The 24,556-nt window shown below is 40.8% G+C and overlaps 1 protein-coding gene and 1 long non-coding RNA gene across 3 annotated transcripts in view; both read left to right on the top strand.

Annotated features, from left to right (window-relative positions):
• Positions 1–24,556, top strand: part of pvrl2l (PVR cell adhesion molecule related 2 like) — a 304,682-nt gene that overhangs the window by 1,844 nt on the left and 278,282 nt on the right. Inside the window, exon 3 of the mRNA XM_040121387.1 lies at positions 11,094–11,210. Coding sequence (XP_039977321.1) covers positions 11,094–11,210 — 117 coding nt within the window. The remainder of the gene's footprint in view (positions 1–11,093; positions 11,211–24,556) is intronic.
• Positions 14,469–24,191, top strand: LOC120786172. 2 transcript variants are annotated; one of them, XR_005706666.1, is made up of 5 exons: positions 14,469–14,639; positions 15,096–15,241; positions 15,403–15,518; positions 23,250–23,342; positions 23,430–24,191. It is a non-coding gene; the product is annotated as an uncharacterized LOC120786172 (long non-coding RNA). The 2 variants fall into 2 exon arrangements; XR_005706667.1 differs by lacking the exon at positions 15,403–15,518.

The following is a 24,556-nucleotide window of genomic DNA, read 5'->3' as shown; positions in this document are numbered from 1 at the left end:
AAGTACTCTGTGGTGCACATTGGCACAAAACCGTGGTATTGAGGGCTGGGGCTCTCTTTTCTGTTAAGATACGTTTTCATGAAATCCTCAGCTGAATGAAAGGTTCATGCCTTTCCTCAGGGGGTTGTCGAATGGCATTTTGGGAAAATTAAGGTGCCGGCAGCAGAAGATAAGGCAAGTTGGTGGAAAGTGAGTGGTCCAAAAGGAAGAATGACTGCAGTAAAAGTCTTCTGGACTGTACTGAATATTCCAGATTGATTATGCTCAACATAACAGTCTTGAGTATCCGAGGGGGGATTTTCCACTTATCTCCTTTCTGCATCTAAAACAAAAGCTGATGTCTGTTTTTAGCTAACGGCTGTGTACTCTCACTGGGGGATTGTGTAGCCTCTGGAGTGCTCAAAGACTCTAAAGACAATACCAGTTAATTGGCCGTGTGCTCTAATACTGTTGCAAAGGCTATTTTTATCTCCTAGTGATTTTGTATGGGACTGCGTGGGTGAGAGTGCAGTTGTGTTTCCAAGTATACATGAAAGTGTGCTGACAGTCAACAGCACACTTTATCTCTCTTCCCCTCAGTCTTCTTTTGTTTTTTTTTGTCTGTGTCTGTGTGTTTGCACAGTGTGCGTGTGTGCAGACTGTCAATACAAGACAAATATGTTTTGCTGTTACTCCCACGTCACTGCCAAAGCTGATAACAAATCATTATATAATGAAATCTGATCACATTAATTACTGAGCTTGCTTTCCTTCGTTACAGTCTGTGGGTTGAGACACCAAAGTTGAGTTCTGTGAAAAAAAGAAATGTGCTATAGTATCAAGTACAAAATCTGGTCAGGTCATTTAAAATGAATTCATCTTCAGGATTATTTGAAACCAATGAAATAATTAGAAACCTTTTTTTTTTTTTTTTTTTAAATGTCTGAGGCCAGCAACATGTCCTCCAACCTACATGACCTACAGGTCATTTGTCCCTACCCTCCGATATGACCTGTAGGAGCATTTCCTGAATTGGCGCCCCTATGGCGGCAGGAGATATGCCACTGACTTAGTTAAGGCTAGACGACTTTCATCGTCATTGTTACAGTAATAAAGACATAGTCGTTGTTAATGGCCATGTTAACTCTTGGTTTGAAATGAGAAACGGACACAGTCCAGTGTTTTTGTTGACCCATCCATCCACCCTGACCTCCTCCCTATGCAGACTTTACCGCTATATAACAGTGACTTTATCCCTTTGCCCTCGTTATAGTAACTATGACAACTAGAGGGCTTTGTCGTCTGAATGTAAACATGTCGTTTTGGGGCATTCACTGAAAAACTGATGCTGTCATATATGACTGCTAGATGTCACGAGCACTTTTTTTTAAAATTTGATAGGAGGGTAGCTAATGAGTGAGCTAGGCTATAGAAGCTCTGAGCAACAGAAGTGCAGACAGTGGACGGACCCTTTCACGAGTTCCAGAAGGTTATGAAGTGAGGACTGAAATGGAGGCAGTGCTTTGGCAATCCCCCCCCCCCCCCAAAAAAAAAACACAGAACACACAGATGGTCGGAGGAGAAGTTTCTACGGACATTTCGATAGAGTTTTTGCTGTGGATCTGGGGCACCGTTGGAATCTGTTGTACCCACCATGAATGCCAGCTGAGTGCTGCTGTCTCCCCCGAGCAGGAGCAAGCTAGAAGCTTTGAAAGCCTCTTTTCAGCGAGTGAGTGTTTGACTCAAAAGAGCAAGTGTTACTTTAAGGTTTTGTTTGTACAACTTTTTTTCAACCTTCTGTCACTAAAAAAACAGAATTGAAATACCTGACACAATATGTTGAAGTTTCTCCTTCGTTTTAGTGGCCAAATCATCAGTTGCTGCAGTTGGCAAATAAATCTCATTTATCTGCCCAACATCACAAATGGTGGAGAACACAAGAATGCAAACTGCCCAAACTGTACTGAAACTTTTGCCGCTATAGTCTCCGGACACTTACTCACAGATATAGTAATAGGTCTGATGTCTTACTACTCTAAATGCAGCAATTTTTTTAAAAATCTGAAAATAAGCACTTTCTATCCCTGGATCCTTAACTTTACTGCCTCTAATGATGAAAGACTGTACTTTTGTTACTCAGGATTTGTGTAAGTATATTGACAGACCAGTTTTGTTTGGTTGAAAAAATGTAAATCTGGAAGGAAAAAAAATAATTTCAGGCTGACTCCTTAAGATTCTGTGGTACCAAATTAAAGAATATGAAAATAGGTTTTTGTTTATGACTCAGTTGGAGATGAGAGTCATTGACACTGATGTGTCACCTCCGTGCTGGAGACGAGGGGGCCCCAATAAAAGAGAAACATTTTTTATCTGACACCTGTTTGTGATTCACAGCAGCTGTAGATGAAGTGAAATCAATACCTTGGTTTTCTTGCAATCTCTCTGCAACGACATCATCCAGTAGTGTTTATTAACTCTCAACTTCACAACGCAGAACTGATTATGAAGTTTATCGCAGCCCTGCTTTCTTCAGGGAATATTAATTATAGATACTGGTTTTATAGACGACTGTACATACTGTAGTTCTGTGCCTGCAGTCTGTTATTGTTTTTGACTTCTGCACTGTGTGGAATTCATACATATAAATATGAAAAGATGTGGAAAGAGGAGAGAAAAAATAGGTGTAGTAGGTAACTAAGAGGACAGCTGAGTTATAGAAGCTGCAATGAAAAACAAACAAGACAAATTACAACAAAACTCATCAAAAATGAGATTTGAGACATGAGTATAAGATAACAGACAAGACTTGCATTCTTTATAGTGGACTCTCTGGATTTCATTGGACATTTGAAAATTTTGTTTGACACAAAGCAGGAAGAGGGTTCTGCTTTTAAGGGAAAAAGTAATTTAAGCTTATTTGCTTGAGTTTTTTTTGCAGAAGAAAAATCCCTTTTAATGTCACTATTAGGTTATTAATATTTTTGAGTTTTTGACTTATTGGACAGTTATTAGTGAAGAAGGGGACAGGAAACCGTTGGGGGGGGATGACATGCAACAAAGGTCGATGGCCGGATTTGAACAATGGACATTGTGGTTATGTGGAATATTCTCTAGCGCTGACAATTCCATAACTGATCAATCATCATTTAACAAGGACAAATGAGTAACATTTGTTGTCTAAGCTTCTCAGATGTGAGGATTTACTGCTATTCTGTTTTTATATCGCTGCGAACTGAAGATCTTTGGATTTTTGACTGTTAGTCTGACAAAACTACTTACTGTTAACTTGTGATAAGCATTAATTGAATGGGAACTTTTTATTTTTTATTTTTTTTGAATGATTAATAGAGCAGTTCTAGACAATTGATAAATTAATTGATAATTAAAATAGTTGTTAGTTTTAGCCATATTTAAAATTAAACATAAAACCTCTGCCTAAAGATATCTTTATCACCTAAAGTAATTATGAGGATTGTGTTTTTTGTTTTTTAAGAAACATTAGCATTAGAAAAACCACTGCTGCTGTCAGGTGTCTCCACGTTGATCTCATTTGTTGATGGTAATTGTGCCAAGTGTTTATAATTACTTTGACATTGATATATTGATGTTTTAAATGTACCTTTTTAACATTATATTCACTAGGGAAAGTTTTTCAAAGGGCACTTGTTTTTTATTAGCCACGGCCCATTTCACAGTGATACAGCTAGTTTGCATTCATTCACAGCTGGCCAATGCAACCAGTCCTGAACAGCTGGCTGCTGGGACAATGAGTTGGTTAAGATGCACCTCTGTGGTAGCTGCTGAGGGAGGAGACGACCTTGATATGTCTCCTTGCATTACTCTTCCACTGCATTACCAGCAAAGCGTGGAATAACTCCGCAACAGAATCAGCAGACACCTGTATACAAGTCCCAGCACCGGCAGAGGTAAATTAAATCAATACCCTGGCTCCCGGGCACTTTCTCCGTCGCACCGCTGTCCACAAGTTTTTATTATCACAGATCTTTACAGTGCAGAAATGATTATGAAGCGCAGTGCAGATCTGCTTACTTGAAAAATTGGTAATTATGGGTAGCAGAGTGTGGTATTAGTAGAGTGCAGATACTGTAAGCCCTTAACCATCTTTTGAAATTGTTACGGTAAGCAGAGAGGAAGCACCATGCCTCATAATCGATGCTCTTTGTGAAAGCTGGTAATAGCAGGGAGGGGCTTCACAGGAACAATCCTCAGACCAACTCCGTCTTTGTTCTGTTGAGTCTTGAATATAATCCACAAAATGGATCACTGGCTCTGTCTGTACTCATGTTTCCATTAAAATGTTGCACAAGCTATGAGCAAAATTCTGACAAAATAATATGTTAAATAAGTTTCAATCATCGACCTTTATGCAAATACATAGAAGATGTGAGAAGATTAGATAATTAATCGAGCAGAAATAACCCTTATACATCATGGTACGTCATGCTGTCATGCTGCTTCCCCAGTTTTTGTTTTTGTTTTTAATGAATGTATTCGTCTCAGCTGATTCATGTGTTTTTTTATCAGCTGCTTTATTGATACAGTACAGAGGGAGGTGACGTTTAATAAGGGTCCCTGTCTAATCTTAAAACAAGGGATGTTGCGGTTGCTTTATTAATTTTTGGCTTTCTGATGGAGTGGATGCATGTAATGGTGAATTAGTGCTTTTTTTTCTACAGTAGAAGAAGCAGGGCAGGTACCACAATCTCAAGAGTTTTTTATTTTTTATTTTTTTTATTTTATTTTAATCTTTTAAATTTTATTTAATGATGAGGATTTTAAAGGTGCTGTGTATGGGGAAAAAAATCAATTGGGGGTGGGAAGTGATCAGATTTTATCAGCGTCTATTCCTCCTGAATAATGTAAAAAAGACTGCTCTATTGTAACCAAACGCAAATTGCTGAGTCATTGATAACGATCATCAACAGCGATATCGGCACCCCGCATTGATGTCATGGTGTATAGGATAGTACAAAATGTTCTTATAGCAACGTTGATAAGAAAAGAACAACTGAGTCATGATAGGGAGCGTCCGTTTTCTGTTGTGCCAAAGCTAAACACTGGTTTGGAGACAGAGACACCAGAAGCAGCCTAATGAGACAACAAACGGCAGCTAAACCCCATCAGCGCTCTTCTTACGCTGTATATTTCCCCTAGGTTTTGTCAGTAGGTAGCAGAGTGTTCAGAGAGGAAAGAGCGAGGGGCTGAGGTGCCACTGAAGCCCCACCTCAAGAGTCTCTTTGTGTCATAGACTGGTTGTAACTTCCAAAGGGGAAAATGAGGAATAAATCTTAAATGAACTCTTGCTGTCCTCTGCATTTCTCTTAAGTTTTCAGTAGGGAGGTGTTCGCCTTTCTTTGCACTGTGTGTGTGTGTGTGAGGTCCTGCTACTCTTGCACTGTCTCATTGTGCTGCTGGAATATGTAAATTGTCAAGATGGCGCTGCACCAGTGCCACTGAGACGGTTTCCCGTGCACGTATGGATTCGGCATGCACACTTCCAAATGTTTCCCTCGCGAAGTGTCACCGTTGTTTTGATGATAGGAAACAATCACGCTGTCTCGCAGTGGGGATTTTAAAATTTCCCTTCTGACGTGCTGTATTCATAAATCAGTATAGCCCCTATTTTTGAATTGACTTGGCTACACTTGGATGGTAATTTTGCTGACGATATAAAGCTTTAAATCACTCAGCATAACTGGATACACTGACAGGTGGTATCGACATAACAGATTGGGAAGAAATACCTACTTCTCCTGCTGTCAAACTACCACCTACATTAAGAAAAACATATTCTCATGAATATTGTATGATGCTTCTCGTGTTAAATTAAGCACTTTCAGCTTTTCCTCGCTCCTCCATCAAATATCTCTACCGCCCTGTTTTTTTGCTCCTCTTAATCCCTCTCAGGGCAGCATTAGTATTACCAGAGGAGGTCTGCTGATTTGGTCTTTTTTGCCTCTGGACCCTGGAAATCTGATCCAGTGCAGAATGAAGGTATGAGGGACTTTCTCCAGCTAATATGCTAGTAACTCTCGAACTTGGCGATATACACTCTTTCTGGTTTTTCATTTAGCGGACCAGTAATAACTATTTGCAGAAAAGGCCAGTATCACTCTTTAGATGAAACTTAAAAGATCCCTGCAGGAGAACTGTGTTATAGCTGCAGCAAAGACAAAGATTTTTACAGGGAAATGAATAAAATAGATAATATAAGAGTATATAAACAGAAAAGAAGATTCATGCATTTAGGAGCAGTTTTTGTGTGTTGAAAATGTGGGAAATGCACAGGGAAGTGTCTTAACCCTCAATGGGCATTTTGACACAAGGAGCCACTTGAGGCAGATGTGACTGTGTTTTTACCTGCGGTAGGTCCCTTTTTAATTACAACAACCCCTCCTCCGGAAAATAATTTTACTGTCCAGATTACTGACTGAAATGATCAGTGTGCACTGGCAACATGTTGGACTTACTAATGCAGACAGAGCTTCAGCAAATCAGTATTAAGTTCAGTCTTTTAAAGCTTCAAGGTTAAATCAAACTGATGTAAGGCAGTGAATACGGGATTAGAGATCACAAGTAAAATATGCATGATTGTCTGCTTTCTTGAAATCGTAATCAAGTTTTATTTGCAAGACATTGGTTGCTGGAAATGACATACATGTGTCCTCGGACTTCATTCTTATCTAACTATTCTTAAGTAGGATATCGGGTGATAGTCACGACAGTGTTCAGTGGTTTGACGTTCATATAGCGAAGGAAAAAGGTTTGTCAGAGTCGGGTTGGCTGCCTGGTCAGTATCTTTTCTCATACAGCGCTGATATTCGTGATTTTGTTTGTTTATTCAAGAATGACCCAAATCACTTCCCAAGTTGGATGATCGGTCATTTCACTAGTAGTATTTTACATGCTGTGGCCAACTGTAGTCTTGACTGAGACTGTGCTGTGATAGAAATAAAACAGGACAGATGATACTGTCTGCATCTTGCCAGTCATCTGCAGGTGCTTCTTTAGCTCCTGTTGAATTCTGTTGAAGGTAAAATTTCACAAAGCCCTTCTCTTTTTTTCCACAGTGTTTTTTGTGGATGTTCTGAACAAATCTCGGTTGAAGTTGTCAATGGACAAAACTGATTAGGGTTTCTGTGTTTATTTTCAGAGTGAGCATCCATGTTGTACGTGCCCAGTGGAAGTGTAATGTGAGAATAGAAGTTGTACGTGTTTGGTCTGCAGAATGGGTGATTGAAATGCATAGTCTGAGTTAATGCAGCATACAAGATCAAAAAAACCATAGTGTCTGTCCAGCTTTGTTGATTTTACTTTCCTTACTTCAGTGCCCACACTCATTTTAAGGAAATAACCACTTGAAAAATGCTGCCGTTGGTGAACAATTTTCAGAGATGTTGGACATGAACAAACTGGGTAATAAAAAAAATAAATAAAAACATTTCCAAATAAAATATAAAAAAAGAAACTTTCTTAATGTTACCTCAGATATGCATTCTGCATACAGATACTTCTGCAAAGGCGGATTAGAGTGTCTCTTACTCATAAGGCCATTTATAGAGATGCAGGTTTTCTTTGTAAAATGTAGCTCTGAGGAACATTTGTGTTTTTGCGAAAATTATTAAAATGCTTTTTGCTTTTTCTCATGAGCACCTTTTATCCCTCAAATATATCAAAATGATATGGGAATAAATAAACGGAATATATTGTATTAGCTTTTTGTAAGCATTTTGATTACATTACTGAACACATTTGTGAATACCACAACAGGATATGTCACTACTGCTCATATTGTCTCATCTTGTCTTTCAATCCATCTCCTCGCTCTCTCACTTTCTTTCTTATGTACTCCCTCAGTCCCTTTTCCAATTCCACCTAAATTCTCTGGCTCCCCCCCATCACTCCTTTCTCTATCAAAGTTAATTGTTTTCTGTGCTTTTCGTTTTTTTTTTTTTTTCTTCCTGTCGTCTGCTTGACTGAATCGAGAGGAACCCTAACCCGTAGGGCTAAACAGGGCACAGGGTGCCAGGGATAAGGATGGCAAGCCAGAGGGTGACTCAGTCATCCTCATTCCTTCTCACACAGACACACACACACACACACACACACACACGCTCTCACACACACACACACACACACGCACATATACATACACTGGAGGTAACACTGATACAAATAGTTCATCCTCACATCCCTTTGCAGGCTCCTGCACAGTATATAGTGTATCAGGAAATGAAAGTGGACTCGCTGTTTCATCACTATACGACCCAGGAACCTGTTTTGATGAACGCACACAACGTGATACACAGCTCTACAAAACAATAACACACACACACACACACACTTGTTCACATACCTCCGCCACAGAAACCCCCTCTTTAATCTGTTCTCCAAATGTTGTTTCCTTCCCTGTGGTGCTAAGGCGGTTTTTTATTTATGGAGGGGTGTTGAGCTCATGTGAGATGATCGGAAAGTGCCTTGCCACCATTGTGATTCACCTTTAGGTGTGTGTGCTGGTAGTGTGAGTGTGTGTGTGTCTCTCTGCAGACATCGTTATGCATATGAGTTAGCTCGCAGGAATGTCTGCGTGTGTGTGTGTGTGTGTGTGTGTGTGTGTGTGTGTGTGTGTGTGTGTGTGTGTGTGTGGATGTGCATATGTGCTTCCAATCAGGTCTGTCAAGCTGTGTGTGTGTGTGTGTGTGTGTGTGTGTGTGTGTGTGTGTGTGTGTGTGTGTGTGGGGGTCTACGTGTGTCAGTATGTGTGTGTGAAATTGCATGGTGGATGATGGGATTATAAAGAGGAGCCAGCTCACAGAGAGCAGATGTGCCTTCAATAATGACTAAATGGAGATACAGGGAGGCACAACCAGCCAGACTAAACAGTGCCTTGAAGTGCACATCTTACCTGACAAAGGGCTGTGTGCGCGAGCATGTGTGTGCCTAACACAGTTTGACTGAATGCCCACACCTACTTATGAACACAAACGCAGAAACTTTAAGAGGGTTGCATGCGAGAGTATTGCACTGATGGACAGTGCCGCATTTAGCTTTGATTGCTGCTTTGTGGGACGTGTTGAAATGTTTGCACAAACTCATTCACTGCCACTCCCCTGACGCACTGTCATCAGCCACCGTTGAACACATTTACTTTTTAACATTGTGTCGTACGTTTTCGGAAAACTGTGTTGTTTTGAGCAACTTTTGAGTCCCTTCTGTTCCCAGCATGACTTGCCCTCCACAATTGCAATAAGTGCTTTACATTTTTTTTACATGTAACGTCACGCTGCAATAATTGACTGTGCTTGTTCCCAGCTGGTTATCTGTGCCCCTTTTAATTTGGCAGTGCACAGTTCACCCGTCTTTACTGCTGTATTAAATGTTGATGATATGAATTCACAGCGAATGCCCTACATTCAAACATTAAACTGGGGAATCTCCAGTTTTCTAAATTCGTATCATTAATTGTTAGTAGACAAAGTAGTTGAGTCTGCTAGAGATTGTGCTAGGTTGTACCTGGGCTGGTAACGTTTAGAGACCCATGATCAGTTCAGGTTTAATACTCAGGCGGCTATCTGACAATGAAAGAAAAGGTAATAATCAGATGTATTTATTGCAGAAATTTGGGTTTAAGTTGGCAGAAATTACTAAAAGGGATATAAGGTTTGCTTATAGGAAATTTTTATTTTAAAGTTGTTTAACCTATGATTTAGAGAGGAGTCAGACAGACATTGCTTGGTAAATGTTCTTGATATTGCAACCTGTAAAACATTAACTTTTTATATCGGTAACTGCTTCTTTGCCGTACAATGTAAAAACATCTGTCAGCATTTTTGTCTTGATAGGGGCAATATGGTGTGTCAAACATTGTCCACAACCAATGGTTAATTATCATTCCATGCCATTCCCATCATAGTAGCAGTGCAACATAATGTCCACTCCCAAGTCCTATGCTGTCGTTCGCCATATTTGAGAGCCCAGGGACTCTAGGAACAGGCCTAATCCACACATGAACAGAAGCACGCAGTTTTAAAATGTGCACAGCTAGTCCCTACCGTCAGTATCTAAATTTAAGTTATCAGTACTTGCCTTCTGCCAGCAAAAAAGGAAAACAGAGCCAGGCAGGTTTCTACAAGCTGGCAAACATCTTGTGATGTAGATCAAACTCACATGGAAAACACTAATTAATAGCAAACAAAGTTCTAGGCCTCAAAACTAATGAAGATATTCACAAGTCACCAGGTGCCAAGAACGAGGCAGGGGAGGAGAATATTTTCTGGATAGGGAGGGGAAGAAAGAGATGGAGACAGAAAGGGAGGCAAAGACAGAGGAAAAAAGACTTAATGGAAAAGAAATAAAATACACAGGGTGGAGGGGAGTAAGAGAATGAAACACACATCAGTGGAAACACAGGAAAGAGGTAGGAGTAAGAGTATGCGTAGGGGGAGAAGGAGGGAAATGGTGATTCAACACAAGAAGAAAGGAAGCAACTGAGCGGCAGCAAAGGCAAGAGAAGGAAAAGTGATGGAGAGAGAAGAGACGAGAGAGAGGTATTTCGGGAGGTGTGAGAGGAGAACACATCATCCCGGGGGCTCTGTGTCTTTCCAGCCCTTTAATGTCTTTAATTAAAGCCAACAGTATTATCTCTGTGCTCCCTTGGAGTGCCATTAGCAAAGCAACACTCTACTACACAGCCGGCTAATAGAGGAGGGGAACCGAGCGGGGTAAAACGCCTAATGATGGGAAGAAGCAGTGCGAGAGGGACAAACGGATGGGGTGAGGGGAGTTATCGAGGGCGAAGGCATGCCGGAGGTCAGGATGGACAGGGTGAGAGGAGTTATTAAGGGTGAAGGAACGCTGGCAGCCAGGATGGACAGAGGGACATGTGGGATGGGGAAGATGGAGTGGGGAAAAATAGACGGCTAGATGGAGGCAGAGAGGGGAGGGGGGGATTTGTGAGATCTCAACTTCAAAAGGCCAAAGCTGGAGCGGAGACAGGCTGCCATGGAGAAAGAATTATGGAGCTAAACGTGTGGGCTGACTGATACATGATCACATTATGCCAGCAGCTTGTTTAATCAATCTGACTTCCCCAGGTCCCTGGCCACAGGGTCGGTCTCTCACATGGCCCTGTGTCAGAGAGGGGGGAGGCCCGGCATCCGTAGCAGGCGCATGGGGCTGGAGAAAAGGGACTATGGAGCAATGTGACAGTTGTAAGTAAATTTATGAAATTTCAGCAAAATAAAATGTGAGTCAGTGTTTCCATCAACTACGTTTGATGTAAATTTATTTCAGAGGACATGACAAGATAACGTAATTAATTGATCAACAGTAACTCTAAATCACCATTTCATTGCTGCTTCCCACCTAAAATGGATTTTGAGGGTTTTTTAGTTTTTTTTTTTGTTTTTAAATTAATGAGTTTGCCTCTTCTGACTCTATGTGTTTTTATCCGACACTATTAATAATAAACACCGGGCACACATGTGCTGTACGTCCCTGATATCTCTTTTTTTGCTTTATTTTTTCGGCCCCTAGTTTAAAAAAAAAAAAAAAAAAAGGTGCTTCTTTTATCTTTAACATTACAAGCGTTCAATTTTAATTTACATTAAGAGTAAGTGGTGGAGATTGACTCTTGTTATTATTTCTATTTACTTAATATTGATTTCTGACAGCTTATAAACGTAAGTATAATTAAGAAAGTTTGTTTTTATAGCAGTTTTACCATATTTCTCGGGCTCATTAACTGTTATTAAAGTCTGAAAGGCAAAGAAGCCAACTCACCAGATGTCTTATTAGTTGCAGTAAAATAAATCTATCACTAAACCAGTACTCATGTTTTATGGTGTTGCATCACACTGCTACTGTCAGAGGGAGGATCAAGATGAGGCAGATAGCAAAAAAGTGATTTTTTTTTTTTTGCTTTTAAAAAAACAAACAAAAAAAACCCCCAAAACTAATCAACCCAACAAAAAAACTTTCACACCATCATTTGGAATAACGCAGTAAAATTAAGCTTTTAAAAAACACTTTGATTCCGTGTCAGGAAAATTTTTAGCTCCTGACTATAGTAAACAATGTAGGTAGTAGCTCAGAGTGCCTTCACACATTTCGGTGCTATATCCAAACAGCTGCCTTATCGACATCTGTTCACCATCAGAACGTTCACTTGGGAAGATGTAAGGATGTCGAAGTTTTGCAACCAAAGCTTGACAGATACAGTATAAAGGACTCACAAACAATGAGTCAATTGCAAAATCAAATCAATTTTTAGTTTTACAGAAATTTGCAAGGTGAATAAATGAAAAGTAAATGGTGGCTGAGAACACAGGTGTTGCAACAAGAGAGTGAGTGGGTGGTATTCCAGGTCATCTATAAGATGCCAGAGGTTACACAGGAAATAATGCAATGGGCGTAACGCTGCCACCCTTTAAAAGGTTGGCCTGAGGCAACCTCTGCCACTAGTGCAAAATAAAAAAGCCAATGCCAATGAGACACACTTAACCTGAACACCCTGCTGGTTTTTTCATATGCAAGGTGGGAGATCTCCATCTTTGTGAAGGAGGTGGTGATGGTAACAAAATTCCTGTAAAAGCTCAGTTTCGTAAGCTCTCATACTGAGGAGCCATGCTAGCTTGAAGTTGAAGAAATACCTGCAGTTTAAATTAATGATAGGCTTTACCTTCCCTCCAGTGGGACAGACCTGAGCTTGGACAGAGTAAAGCTGCAGCCTGAGGAAGAGACAAAGGGCTAGAAGAGGGTTTAGGTTGACGGCCCTTTGTGCTTTGGGTCAAAGGGTAAAAACACATAATGTGTCTACGTAGCTCGGGCCAAAACCAAAGACTGGGGCGGGGGAGGCAGATTTCCTTGTGGTAGTATAGGTTTGGGAAAGAGCTGATTGACTGGGCTTTCTGGAAAAGTAAAAGAGAGGAAAGGGGATGGAAGATGGAAGCTGAGGCTTGAGGACTGTAGCAGTTAAGTTAGAGAAACAAGGAAATAATCAGAGCCGGGATGAAATTAGTGTTCTGTAGCCTTTTTCATGAAGGTGACCCCATATTGAGATCAGAGAATGACCGACCCTGGGCTTGAAAAGTGCAATTCAGAAGTCTGTTCACATCAGTTTAATTACCAATTACTCACAGAGGGCAGTAACATTAGATGCTTTCCCCAGGGGACTGAAAATCAAGCAGGCCTATTGTCGAAAACTGTTTATGTGTGGAAGTGAGGTTGTGTGGATTTTTTTTTTTTTTTTTCTGTGTTTCCAAAGGTGATTTTTGCTACTTCAAAATCAGTCAGGTATTACTCTAATCACTTTGGCCTTATTAGGAAATAATCACAGGACATAATTTTCATATCAGGGGGTTTATATTGCCCTTTGAAATCCTCTGCTGGGGTCAGGAAACAAAGATCTCCCGCTCATTTTCCCTGTACAGTAGTTACTTTAATTTTTTGTTTCAGCATGATATATATATATATATATATATATATATGTATGTTCACATTCAGTTTCCAGAATGTGATGTACACGTTGCTGTTGGTAAGGCGCTGCGGATTTCGCACGGTTGCGCATGGACGAGACCTGGTCAAGTTGTGGTTGTCTTGCTCACGGAGAGCAGGGTTAGACCTTCTCGCAGCAGGATGGTGATGAGGCTTTGCCAGCATGTGTGTTTTAATAATTTCCCATCTTAGACCTGATTTGAATATGTTTTCGAGTCTTTACGCTTGGGAGGGATGCTTGTGCTTTTTGAAATTCAACCCAGAACCGAAGGAAAGAGGAATGTATTTTGTTTTAGATTCCAAAATGTCTCAGTAGCCACATCTCCCTAAAAATTCCCCTCAGTTTTACTTTCTACTTGCACCAGATTCGATTTATTTAAACATAACCAGCCTTTACTTTCTTCCATGGCTAATATTTCCTTAACCAGCACCAGCCCATTTAGTTTTAGGGTCATGTTGTCTCTTCTGAGTAGCATCTATTACTCTAAACAGTTAAATCGTTAGAGGTATGTTTAAACTGTAAATGTGAAGTGACCACTGGAACCTTTACTGTTCTTTTGGATATTTTTAGATATTTTGATACTGACAAGACTTGCTGGAGACACAGCTTTAGTGCTTGTGAACAGTATGGGTCAATCTTCTCATGCAATTCTGTCTGCTAATTTTTGGTATTGTTTGAAACTTGTTGATTCAGCTTGACCTGAGGAGCTGATAACTGTGGCAGAATGTAGGGAGAAAAACCTGTGCTTAAATTGTGCTTAAAACCGAAACAAAGCAGAAGGAAGAACATTTTTCATTTTAGAGTACGAAATGTCCCAGGAGCCGCATCTCTAATGCATTTTTTTGTTTTACTTTTCACCTTGAACTTTGGCTTATTCAGACATAACTTTACTTTCTTACATGTCTAACATTTCCTTAACCTTGTTTTTTTTTTCCCCCTCTCTAAATTCTTATGTGTTTTGCTCCAGCCTCAAAAACCCAAAAAAGCAAAGAGAGAAATAGAAAAAGGAGTAAAATATCCCTCTTTTTCGAGAAGAAAATAAACATTGCCCAGACACCAGAACAGCATATGATGTCAGAGTTTACAGGTCACTCACCACAGACCCATTTCTCAGAGGGGTGACATTTTACAAGAAGGCCTGGAGGTAGGTAATCACTTGTTTCTGGTGCGTTGCTCACTCATTCGCTCTCTGAAGGACCCCCCCCCCCCCTTCCTTCAGACATACACACCATCACCCACGTTAGCTGCACGCGTTCACCCTAATCTGAGCATCGTGACCGTACCCCAAGGCCGAGGTAAAACACAATTTTAGAGCGGGTTTCCTCGCTCATACCACCGGGCGAGATGCCATGATAAGTCTGGCCCTCCCCCTCACCATGGGTTGAGTTTGACTGATGGCAGCGACAGTCTTCATTCCGTTCAATCTGATGTGATTTTAGTCTGAGGACAATGATATTGTATGAGTGACTGGGATCTTACTTCACGAAGTGTCTTTTAAAGTTATTTGACAGACAGAGACATTAGATCCAGTTATTATGATCCTAATGGCGCCCCACACCAGCTTACACATAATGTACATATTATTGTTTGCTTGTTTCAGGCCCCTGCACTATATCCACTCTTTGTGGTGCCTGATGCTGGGCTTCATTGTACAGTGTTGTTCCCAGAGTGACGGAAAAGTTCGCTCTCAGACAACTGCTGCGGAGGTGCAGCTTTTTAATAAACAGAAAAAATCCTGCAGGGAAGGTAAGCGCTTACCAATTTCTGCGGAAACTTTATTGTGGAAAAAGTGAGTTGTCTCGTGTCTCACTATGAGACTTTTTCAGAAACACCATCAAAAATACCACCTAGCTGAGCCCATCGTCCCTTTAGAAAACAGTTTCCCCATTCTTTCTCTCCACATTCAGATCTTTGTCCCTAATTGCCTCTCCTCCTCCTCCTCTACAATTCTGTACTGAGCGACACGGTTGACGGGTCAGTCTATTCATTAACAGAAACAGAAGGATGTGGCCACTGCAGGAAGGTATTTGAGAGTCCATTACTGTATCCCTTTGATGTAGTACCGGCTTTTCTGACATTGTGGTGCTTTGTCGAAAATGTACGTTAACACTCAAACCAGGTTGAAATTAACCAGAAGAATCATTTGCAAATATGTTTGATCCACAGACTGGATCGCACACTTATTTCATAGTCCTATTGATCTTTTAATAGTTTCTTCGGTTAGAGCACATTTTGAGTAAGGTACATAGATGCTTTTCAGAGTGGTGACTTTTTAATATGGCTAATTCTTTTCAGCTAATATTTAGAATTTCCGCTAAATACTGTGTAGTGACACATTTAAATTTCACTTAACTCATCACTTGTCACATTTCTGGGCATGGATGTCACGCTCTTGCTGTTGATAAGAGACTCCCAGGCCGCAGTTTACTAATGTTGCTCAGGAAGCTGTGTGATACGTTGTATTTACCACTTCAGAAGTCTCAACCAAGAGCTTACCAGGATGGCTAGAAGGCAGTATTAAGCCAAGCAACATGAAATAGATCCACTCTGGGAAAAAAAAATACTACAAAAACTACCACAAAAACTTGGCACAGCACATTCCTCTTACTCAGGGCTGTGGATTTGAAATATACCATCTGCTGTATCCTGCACCCTGCTCTCCTCTTCATTTCTGTGTAGTCAAACTGAGAAGAGTCAGAAATTATCATATAGTAATAGGTTTTTCCTCAAAATGAAAACAGTCACTGTCAACCCATGGGGTGGCTGCAGCTCAGGAGGTAGAGCTGGTTGTCCTCAAACTGGAAGGTCAGCGGTTCAATCCCTGGCTCCTCCAGTCTGCATGTTTAAGTGCCCTTGGGCAAGATGCTCAACCCCGAATGGCCCTGTGTGTGTGTGTGTGTGTGTGTGTGTGCGCGAATGGGTGAATGTGTCGTGTAGACTGGTCGATAAGACTAGGAAAGCGCTAGTCCATTTACCATTTACTGTGTGTGTTAGTCAAAACAACCCCCCGACGTTTGAAGTTTCATCAAACACAGTGAATTGGCCCTCCTATCTCCATGCCAGCCTGCTGTCTAGCTACTGGAGTCGCATTTCCACCTTTTATTTGGTTCCAAAAAACACAGAGATATTCATCCAATTGCTTCATATTTCCTCTGGTGGACGTCAGAAGAAAGTCTGTGTGCTACCTTACTACAACTTGGCTGCTAAGCACTTTGAACGTGGTGTACAAGCTGTTTGGAGAGCTGTGATGGATATGTTCGACTTGTTTTTGGAGCTGCAAAAAGATGGCTAGTTTAGAAAATGGCTGGGATTCAACTACAGGGACACTGTGCAGAAATGTCCTGTGCTATTCAACATGAGTTTCATGTGGGCTGCAGGTATGTGCATGACGGACATGGGCAGGGCTGTAGCTACTACGGAGGACACTGAGGTCATGTCTTCTGTATATTTTCTGGGGTTGTTGGGGGTTTTAGCAACCTTGGGGGAAGTTTACACTACAATTAACCACACGGGGTGTATTATAAAGACTAATAGCTACCATGCTGATAGGTATAATGTTTCCAAGGTGAAATATTTATCAGGTTCAACCCCCTTGGTTTAGAATGTTAGCATGCTAAAATTTGCTAAATAGCACTAAACAGTACAGCTAAGGATGTTAGGAATGTCAATTGAAATTTTGACCCGAGGATGAAGTTAGATTAAATGTTCAGTGATCGCCGAAGTTATTACAGTACCTCCCGAGGGTGACATTAATGTCCAGAACAGATTTCGTGGCAATTCATCCAACAGCTGTTGGGACATTTCACTTAAAACCACAAATGTTGACCTCCCGCTGGTACCACAGGAAAAGTCAGAGAATCACCAGAATCATTCAGATAAAGATACAATCAGAGAACCAAAAAAGTCTGCACAAAATTTCATGGGAATCTATTGAATAGTTGTCAAGATAATTAAGTCTGGACAAAAGAGCTGGGCAGCCAGACATTAACTTAGAGCCACATGTTCAGCATAGCTAAAAATCCAAAGAATTAAAGAAAATAATTAGATCATTTTACATAATATTATGTGTCTGGTCAAAATTTTTTTACAGCGATAGCCCTGGAATGTCAAAGAGCCCTCTATGTAAAACCATGACATTTCCATGGCTTAATGGGACACTTCTTTGCTCCTCACTTTCCCTTGTCACTCCAGATGTGCACTTGAAGGGCTTGAGTCCTTTAATCATCTCTAGTGTCCCTCTTGTTAGCTCAAATACCTATTTGTAACATAAGCCTAACCCTGTGCGCAGGACAGGTGCACGTATTTCTTTCTTTGTCCCCGTCCCTAAAAAAGGTCTGTGCACATCTGTGGTGGGGTGAGAAGTTATTGACTGAATTTTTATTTAGAGATAAGCTTTTTCTTTGAGAAAGAAGTCATCTCTCAGGGTGTTTTGGTGTCCGTTGATCCCCCCTCATGTAACTACCCCCTCCCTCAACAAAACCATAACCTGGGTTACCTCAGTGGGGACTCCTTACCTTGATTGACAGGCACCTCTCACCCTCTGTTCCACTGTGTTTAGAGACTGAAAGATTATCTACCAGGTGGCAGCCCCCCTCGCTCCCCCTTTTTAGAGGACCGTGCCCTTATCCATTTGTCCCCTCCCCCATCACCCTCTCTTCCACTATGAAAACATAGCAATCTATATCCACACAAATCAAATATACCAACTGTGTGTGGGCTCAAGCACATGTGTCGATATTGTGTGTGCGTGTGTGTGGGTGTGTGAGTATGCATGTGTGTGTGTGTGTGCGCACATATTTGTTAGCTTATAGCTTCTAAAATGAGGTGAGGATAAGAGACGACTGGTTGTGGACAAAATAATAAGGGAGAAAGCTCTCACAGACGTGCCTCCAGCCCTTCTAATGCAGCCAAGCAGATTTTGTGTGTCTGTGTCTGTGTCTGTGTGTGTTTGCTCTAAAGTGTTCTGTGCAGATACATGTGAGAATATGTGGAGTTGACCGTGTTGGCGCTAATGTGGCTTCGTTTGGTGGATCAGAGGCATACTGAAGTAAATAACCGAATAGGTGTTTGGGGTGGCCGGCTGTCACCGAGGTACGAGTTGATTTATATTGCTCTCTGGGATGACAGACGGAGGGACGGAGAGATCAAAGAATGGTTAGATGGAGGGGTGGAGGGTTGGACGGTGGAAGGGGAGAGGTGATTGAAGAGCCAAGGCCAGAGGCACGATGCCAGTCGAATCTGTACACAAGGCAAAAGCATGAATATAGAAAGATGATTTGTGTGTGTGTGTGACAAGAAGGAAGCGACTCAGTAAACCAAACATCTACAGCCAGCGGACAGCTGATGGAACGCTTTCCTTTAAGTCTTTCTTAGAAGAAATAGAGAGTTAAACATACTCACACCTGCAGTGCAGCTGCATCCTGGGCTGAACTGAGCAGCTCAGTACAATATGATTCACCACTTCGCTCAAAGCTTTTCAGCGCTAATTTATGACAGACATGAGAGAGTGACACTTTGGCCCTCTCATCTATGAATTTTGAAAAGTTCAGCCAAAGGGTGAATTTCCCTTCAGTGACTGTTTCATTTAAATGCATTTCAGAGGCCTCAAGAACTAACGCAAGACAGATAAAAGGAAAGACAGAAAAAAATAAATATTATTTTGTGTTTCAGAAATGTTTTTCCTTCTCTTCAATCCTGTTAGTCATTTTGCAACCTCTCAGATTTATCTCGCAACCTCTTGGGAGGGTCCTGACCCGGAGGTTTTGAACCACAGGTTTAAACTAAAGTGGCCCCTGGCAGTGAGGGAGCACAAAGTGGTAAGACGTGAATTATTGGCTGAATTATTCAAAGCCCTTCCATTGCTTGCTGAATTGAGATTTTAAGGGAAATGTAAAGCTTGGTTTCCTCAAGTAGACGGATTGATCTAATAAAGTGACGCTTTCAGTGTGTGTTTTGTATTGACAATAACAAAATTTAAATATGTCAGTATACTGTGTTTTTATATATCAGTACCATAATTATGTTAAATAACCAGTAGACCTACAGGCTGAACCGATATAAATACCTTAACATTCACAGCACTTGGCATATGAGTTGATATAAAGTGATTCTGATTTTGTTTACAACATCATTACAGCAGGAGGAATTCATTTACTGAGTTTCCTCTACAGGGCCAAACAGGCCTGGAGCCAGGGCTTATTCATTATTTATGTCACACAAATTCCCCCCAAATTGCATTTATGTGGCCTTTTTGCATTTTATTACCAAAAGAGATTAGCCATGTGATGTTTTCAATTATGTAGCTGTTTTTATAATGAATTTTTTTTTAGATTGAATGTGAATGATGATGATGATAATAATAATAATAATAATGTCAGCATACAGAATGGCTGTATGGCTGAATATATTGGACTAAAACAACCTGTAGAAAATGACAAAATGTTAAAAACACGTCAGCCACAGTTACTATAAAGGCCTATCTATTATTGATACTGAACAACTCTGAACCGTGACTCTTTATTTGATAATTATGTAGCTAACTAAGAAAAAATATGACTCTCAGCCTTCAAGCTACACTTTTGTTAATTAGAGTAGGAACGAGAACAATGCTGGCATTCCACAGGAAACATTAAAATGCAACAGTTTATAGATTTCACAGACAAGAGATTGATATTCAACAACCAGCAGTTTGTCATTGCATGGCCAGCTGAGCATAACGAGACGGGTCAGTCTCTGAATGATGAACGCATGGTCTTCGTTAATATTAACACCACAGAAGGTAAATCACATCAGAAAGTGGAGACAGGTCTGGCACGATTAGCTGAAGTTACGGGTGAAATTTAATGAGAGCAAGAGTCAACAAACACACCAGCAGGTCTATGAGGTCGCAATTCAGCACAGGGACGCTTTGAGCTAAACGCTTATGTCAGCATGCTAACATGCTCACAATGACAAGGCTAACATATGAATATTTAGCAGGTATAATGTTTACCATGTTGCACGGCACAGCTGAGACTGATGGGAAAGTCGTTAGTTTTGCAGATATTTTGTCACAAACCAAAGCATCGGACAAATTGAAATGTTGACCTGATGTTGGCGCTAGACGAAGAGTTAAAGAATGACCAAGGTTATTACAGTTCAGCCCGAGGGGAACGTGAATGTCTGTGCAGAACGTCATGGCAATCCATCCAGTGGTTGCTGAGATATTTCACTCAAAACCAGATCTCATGGTGGTGCAAGAGGAAAAGCCAAGAGATGACCAGAATAATGAGGAGTTATCTTCTGGGAACCATGAGTGTCTTTACGGAATTTAGAAAAAAACCTCTTGAGGCCATTCAACTATTCTCTCCAGAAAATTGACAGCATTCGTAAAAAGACCTTTGTTCACATTCAGTATCAAAGGAATAGAGTGACGTCGTCGTACTGCTGTGAAGGGTGTTAGAGAACAGATCGAGATGAAGACTTCCACACTGTAGACCTGGCTTTGCATTCTTTCTCCTGCCAACATTAGAAATGGTTCCTTTTAAGCCATGAAGAGGGTCTTTACCCAACCTTAACAAAGTAGTTGTAGTTGCATTTAAATTGATCATACCTCAACCACATCAGTGGCAGATGAGACAACCCTCGGATGAGATGTACTTTGTAATGCACTGAAAACCTTTTTTGTTGTTTTAATTATGAAGACTTGTTGCAGTGATTGTTCCATCTGTTCTTGCAATGAGATAAACATGAATAAAAATTCAAAAATAAACATTTTTGAACACAGATAAGGAATGGACACTGAGCATCAAGAACCTGTGTGTGTCAGTGGAGTGTTGGTGCAGTTGCTTTTAGCAGTCAACAGATGGCAGGATGTAGCTGGATCATTTGTATGCAGCAGCATGCCTATACGCGCACACACGCACACAGCAGGGGCCGGCAGAATACATCGTGAACCTTCAGAGGACAGAAGGTTTCCCTGCTCTTCTGTGATTAATGGGCTGATTGAGGCTGGAGCCAAAATGGAGGGTGGGCCAGTTTGTAGCCTGCTAATGAGGCGATAATGGAGAGGTGGGCGGCCGGATCCACAACCCGGCAAAATGGTAGAAGTATCATGGGCAAGGTTTTGGAGGCAGGCAGACAGTCAAGCTTTCCAGAGGGCAGTCGTGTGTTATTTTTCAGGGAAATGTTTTGAATGGTTTATGTGGAGGGAGGCGTGAGTTGCTTACATGGATTTTCCACAATAAAATCGGTGTTTATATGTTTTGCCTCAAGGCAGAAATCATGGTACTTTAGTAGTGGGAGCAGTACTCTGTAATTGTAACAGCTGGAGGAGGCAGGTGGTTACTTTGGTTACTTTGACTGTGACATAGAGATGTTTTGACTGTGCCAGTGGTTGCTTGGTTTGGAATAAGTGGGATCGTTGGCCTATTGGAGCCAGAGGGCAACCGTCATTACATCACTGTCACTGTAAGCTGCAACATGCGCTCTTTTTTCTTGTTGATATTAGTGAGAGGACTGAGCGAGAAGTGTTTCAGGATCACTTTTTGAATGTCTGATGCAAGAGTGTAAGTACATTTTCACCACTGGCAGGGTCTGATGTTTTAGAGTTTATCAGACTTTGAAAGATGTGTCTTTCATTTTTTTTTTGTTTGGTGCTGCTTTCAAAGGCAGCTGGTGTCCTTGACTTTAATTTGCCTAACACACTCATGGTGCTGACAATGAGTGCGTGTGTGCGTGTGTGTGTGTGTGTGTGTGTGTGATGTATTACTGTGTGTAGTTTGTATTAACTGTTTGGTTTGTCTAGTCTGTCTAGTCTAAATAAGGGCAGCTGTAGCTCGGGTGGAGCTGGTCGGCCATTATTTGTGAGTATGGAAGTTTGATCCCCAGCTCTCGTTAACATTTCAAAGTGTTCTTGAGCAAGACACTGATCCCCCCCAGACTTTGAGATGTCTGTCTGTCTGTCTGTCTGTCTGTCACTTCTTCAGAGAATAGAGAAACTTCCCGTGGAGAAAAACCATTTTCTGGCCAAGTAACCGATTTTCTAATTGGCTTTTTACAAGTATGCGCGTACAAAAGACTTTATTCATTGAAAGTATCACTGTAACACAGAAATCTTTACTACTTTTTAATGCCCTGCTGTATGTACACCGGAGTTGAAAGTGGTCAGGTTACATGTGTAACCTGGTTTCTCTGCGTAACCCAGTGGCTTAAGTGCATGTAAATGTGCTGGTCGTTGCTGACTTTTTGAATGTTATTGTTCAGTGCTGTGGGCACCACTGACAAAATCCCATTCACCTCCATCGTATTGGTGCTGCAGAAGAGTTCCCACAGGCGGACTTCTGCACGGCTACTTACCGCTAGAAGTTAAATAAGAAAATACACCTTCATTCGTTGAAATGACCCTTTACAATGTCCAAGCAGAAGTAAACACCAAAAATAATGGTACCATTATCCCGCCCTTTATGTATAGCTCATTCAATTTGGGTGTAAACAATAATCTATTATTTACTAGTATGGAATAAAAATATTACATTGGATGTTGGTTCATGTTAAATCACTGCAGAACAATAAAAAATGTAAGTATATTATTGACATAATGCTGTGAGTATGCTGGGGGCGAGGGAATTGGTTCCTACCATAGTGATTAATATGTTTGCAGTCCAGGAGTTAGGACTCAATCACATAGTTAATTGAGCCTTGCCTTTTCAATGCCTCGGTGTGAGCAAAGTAAGAATTTTCCCAGTCAATCTGCCTGTGTTACTCATTTCAACAGTAACTTGAAAACTGCTGCAGCTGACTTCAAAGATGCTCCCTTATCATCCTAAACAGACGGGAGAACGGCCTCTCTGTGCATAGGAGAGTGCGGGTCTGTATATTTGCCTTCAACTTCTCCATGTTTGAAACATTTCAAAAAAAAAAAAAAAAAAAGTCTGAGCATACTGTTTTTGTGCAGAGGACAACAAAGTAAATGACAACATCCATCTACCCCTAAGACGCAAACTTCCTCCAGCCCCTGAAGGCTTCTTCTCGTGTGCTGCAAGCCTGAATTTACAGAATGTGTGCAATTTTTTGTCGTTGTGTCCAAGTCGCTTGTACATTTGTTTTTGTTTTTTTGTGTGTGTGTAATAGACCTGATAAATCATCACATGGGTGAGTCAGGATGTGGATTAAAAGATATTTAAAAATGTTTTGGAAAATACAGATCCGAGTCGCTTCCACAGCGTCTTTTATAGCGGAGGTCATATTGTTGGTCTGCAGCACTCAGGCTTTAACACCAGTACAACCCAGACGTACTTATACTTCCAGAAAGTAACTCCATCATGCATTTTAACCCCTTAGATTGCCAATATCCTCATCTGACTTGACTACGTTTTAGATCACGTACCATGAACCATACTATAGGTTTCTGAAAACATTAGCAAATAATCTTGATTCCATGATGAGAAATCGGGATTAGCAAAATGTGTTCAGGTGGTTTGACTTCACTTTACGCCTCTGCTGGTTTTCATTTGTGTTTATAGTGACTTTGACGATAATGTATGGATCCTTTGTCCTTTTGTTTTACAAGGATTTATGATGTTCTTTTAATATTTGTATGATACCCTTCGAAAGTGAGTCCACAATTTATAGAGAGTAGAGAAAAATAATAATAAAAATAAAAAATAATTGCAACTTCTGCTATCTCATGCTTATTTGACTGGACATTTCATATGCCTTGGTGTTGGTTTATTGGTTTGATTTGATTGGATTTATGATGGATTAAAACTTGTGTTTTGAATTTCTACTAACTGTGTAAAATATTTTTATTTTTTTATCCTATTTTCAGTAGGCTAATTGTCTCTTCCTACCAACAGAAGGGGTGTCTCTCTTTGAATTGCCTCTCTCAAGGTTTCCTCCATTTTTTTCGCCCGATGAGCTAAGTGTCTAGAAAGGAGATTTTTCTCGTCTTCCTAGAAAGCGTATGCTGGGCTGGGAAACCGTTGATGAGCCCACGGAGACATTGCATGTGATATGCAGGGTGGTATGGCCTCTGTAGACCGCCACACAGGGACGCACTGAATGCTAAAAACAAGATTCCAT

The sequence above is a fragment of the Xiphias gladius genome, chromosome 24, assembly GCF_016859285.1.
Source record: "Xiphias gladius isolate SHS-SW01 ecotype Sanya breed wild chromosome 24, ASM1685928v1, whole genome shotgun sequence".
In the NCBI taxonomy this organism is placed as follows: domain Eukaryota; kingdom Metazoa; phylum Chordata; class Actinopteri; order Istiophoriformes; family Xiphiidae; genus Xiphias; species Xiphias gladius.
This window is presented reverse-complemented; position numbering and strand designations above follow the sequence as displayed.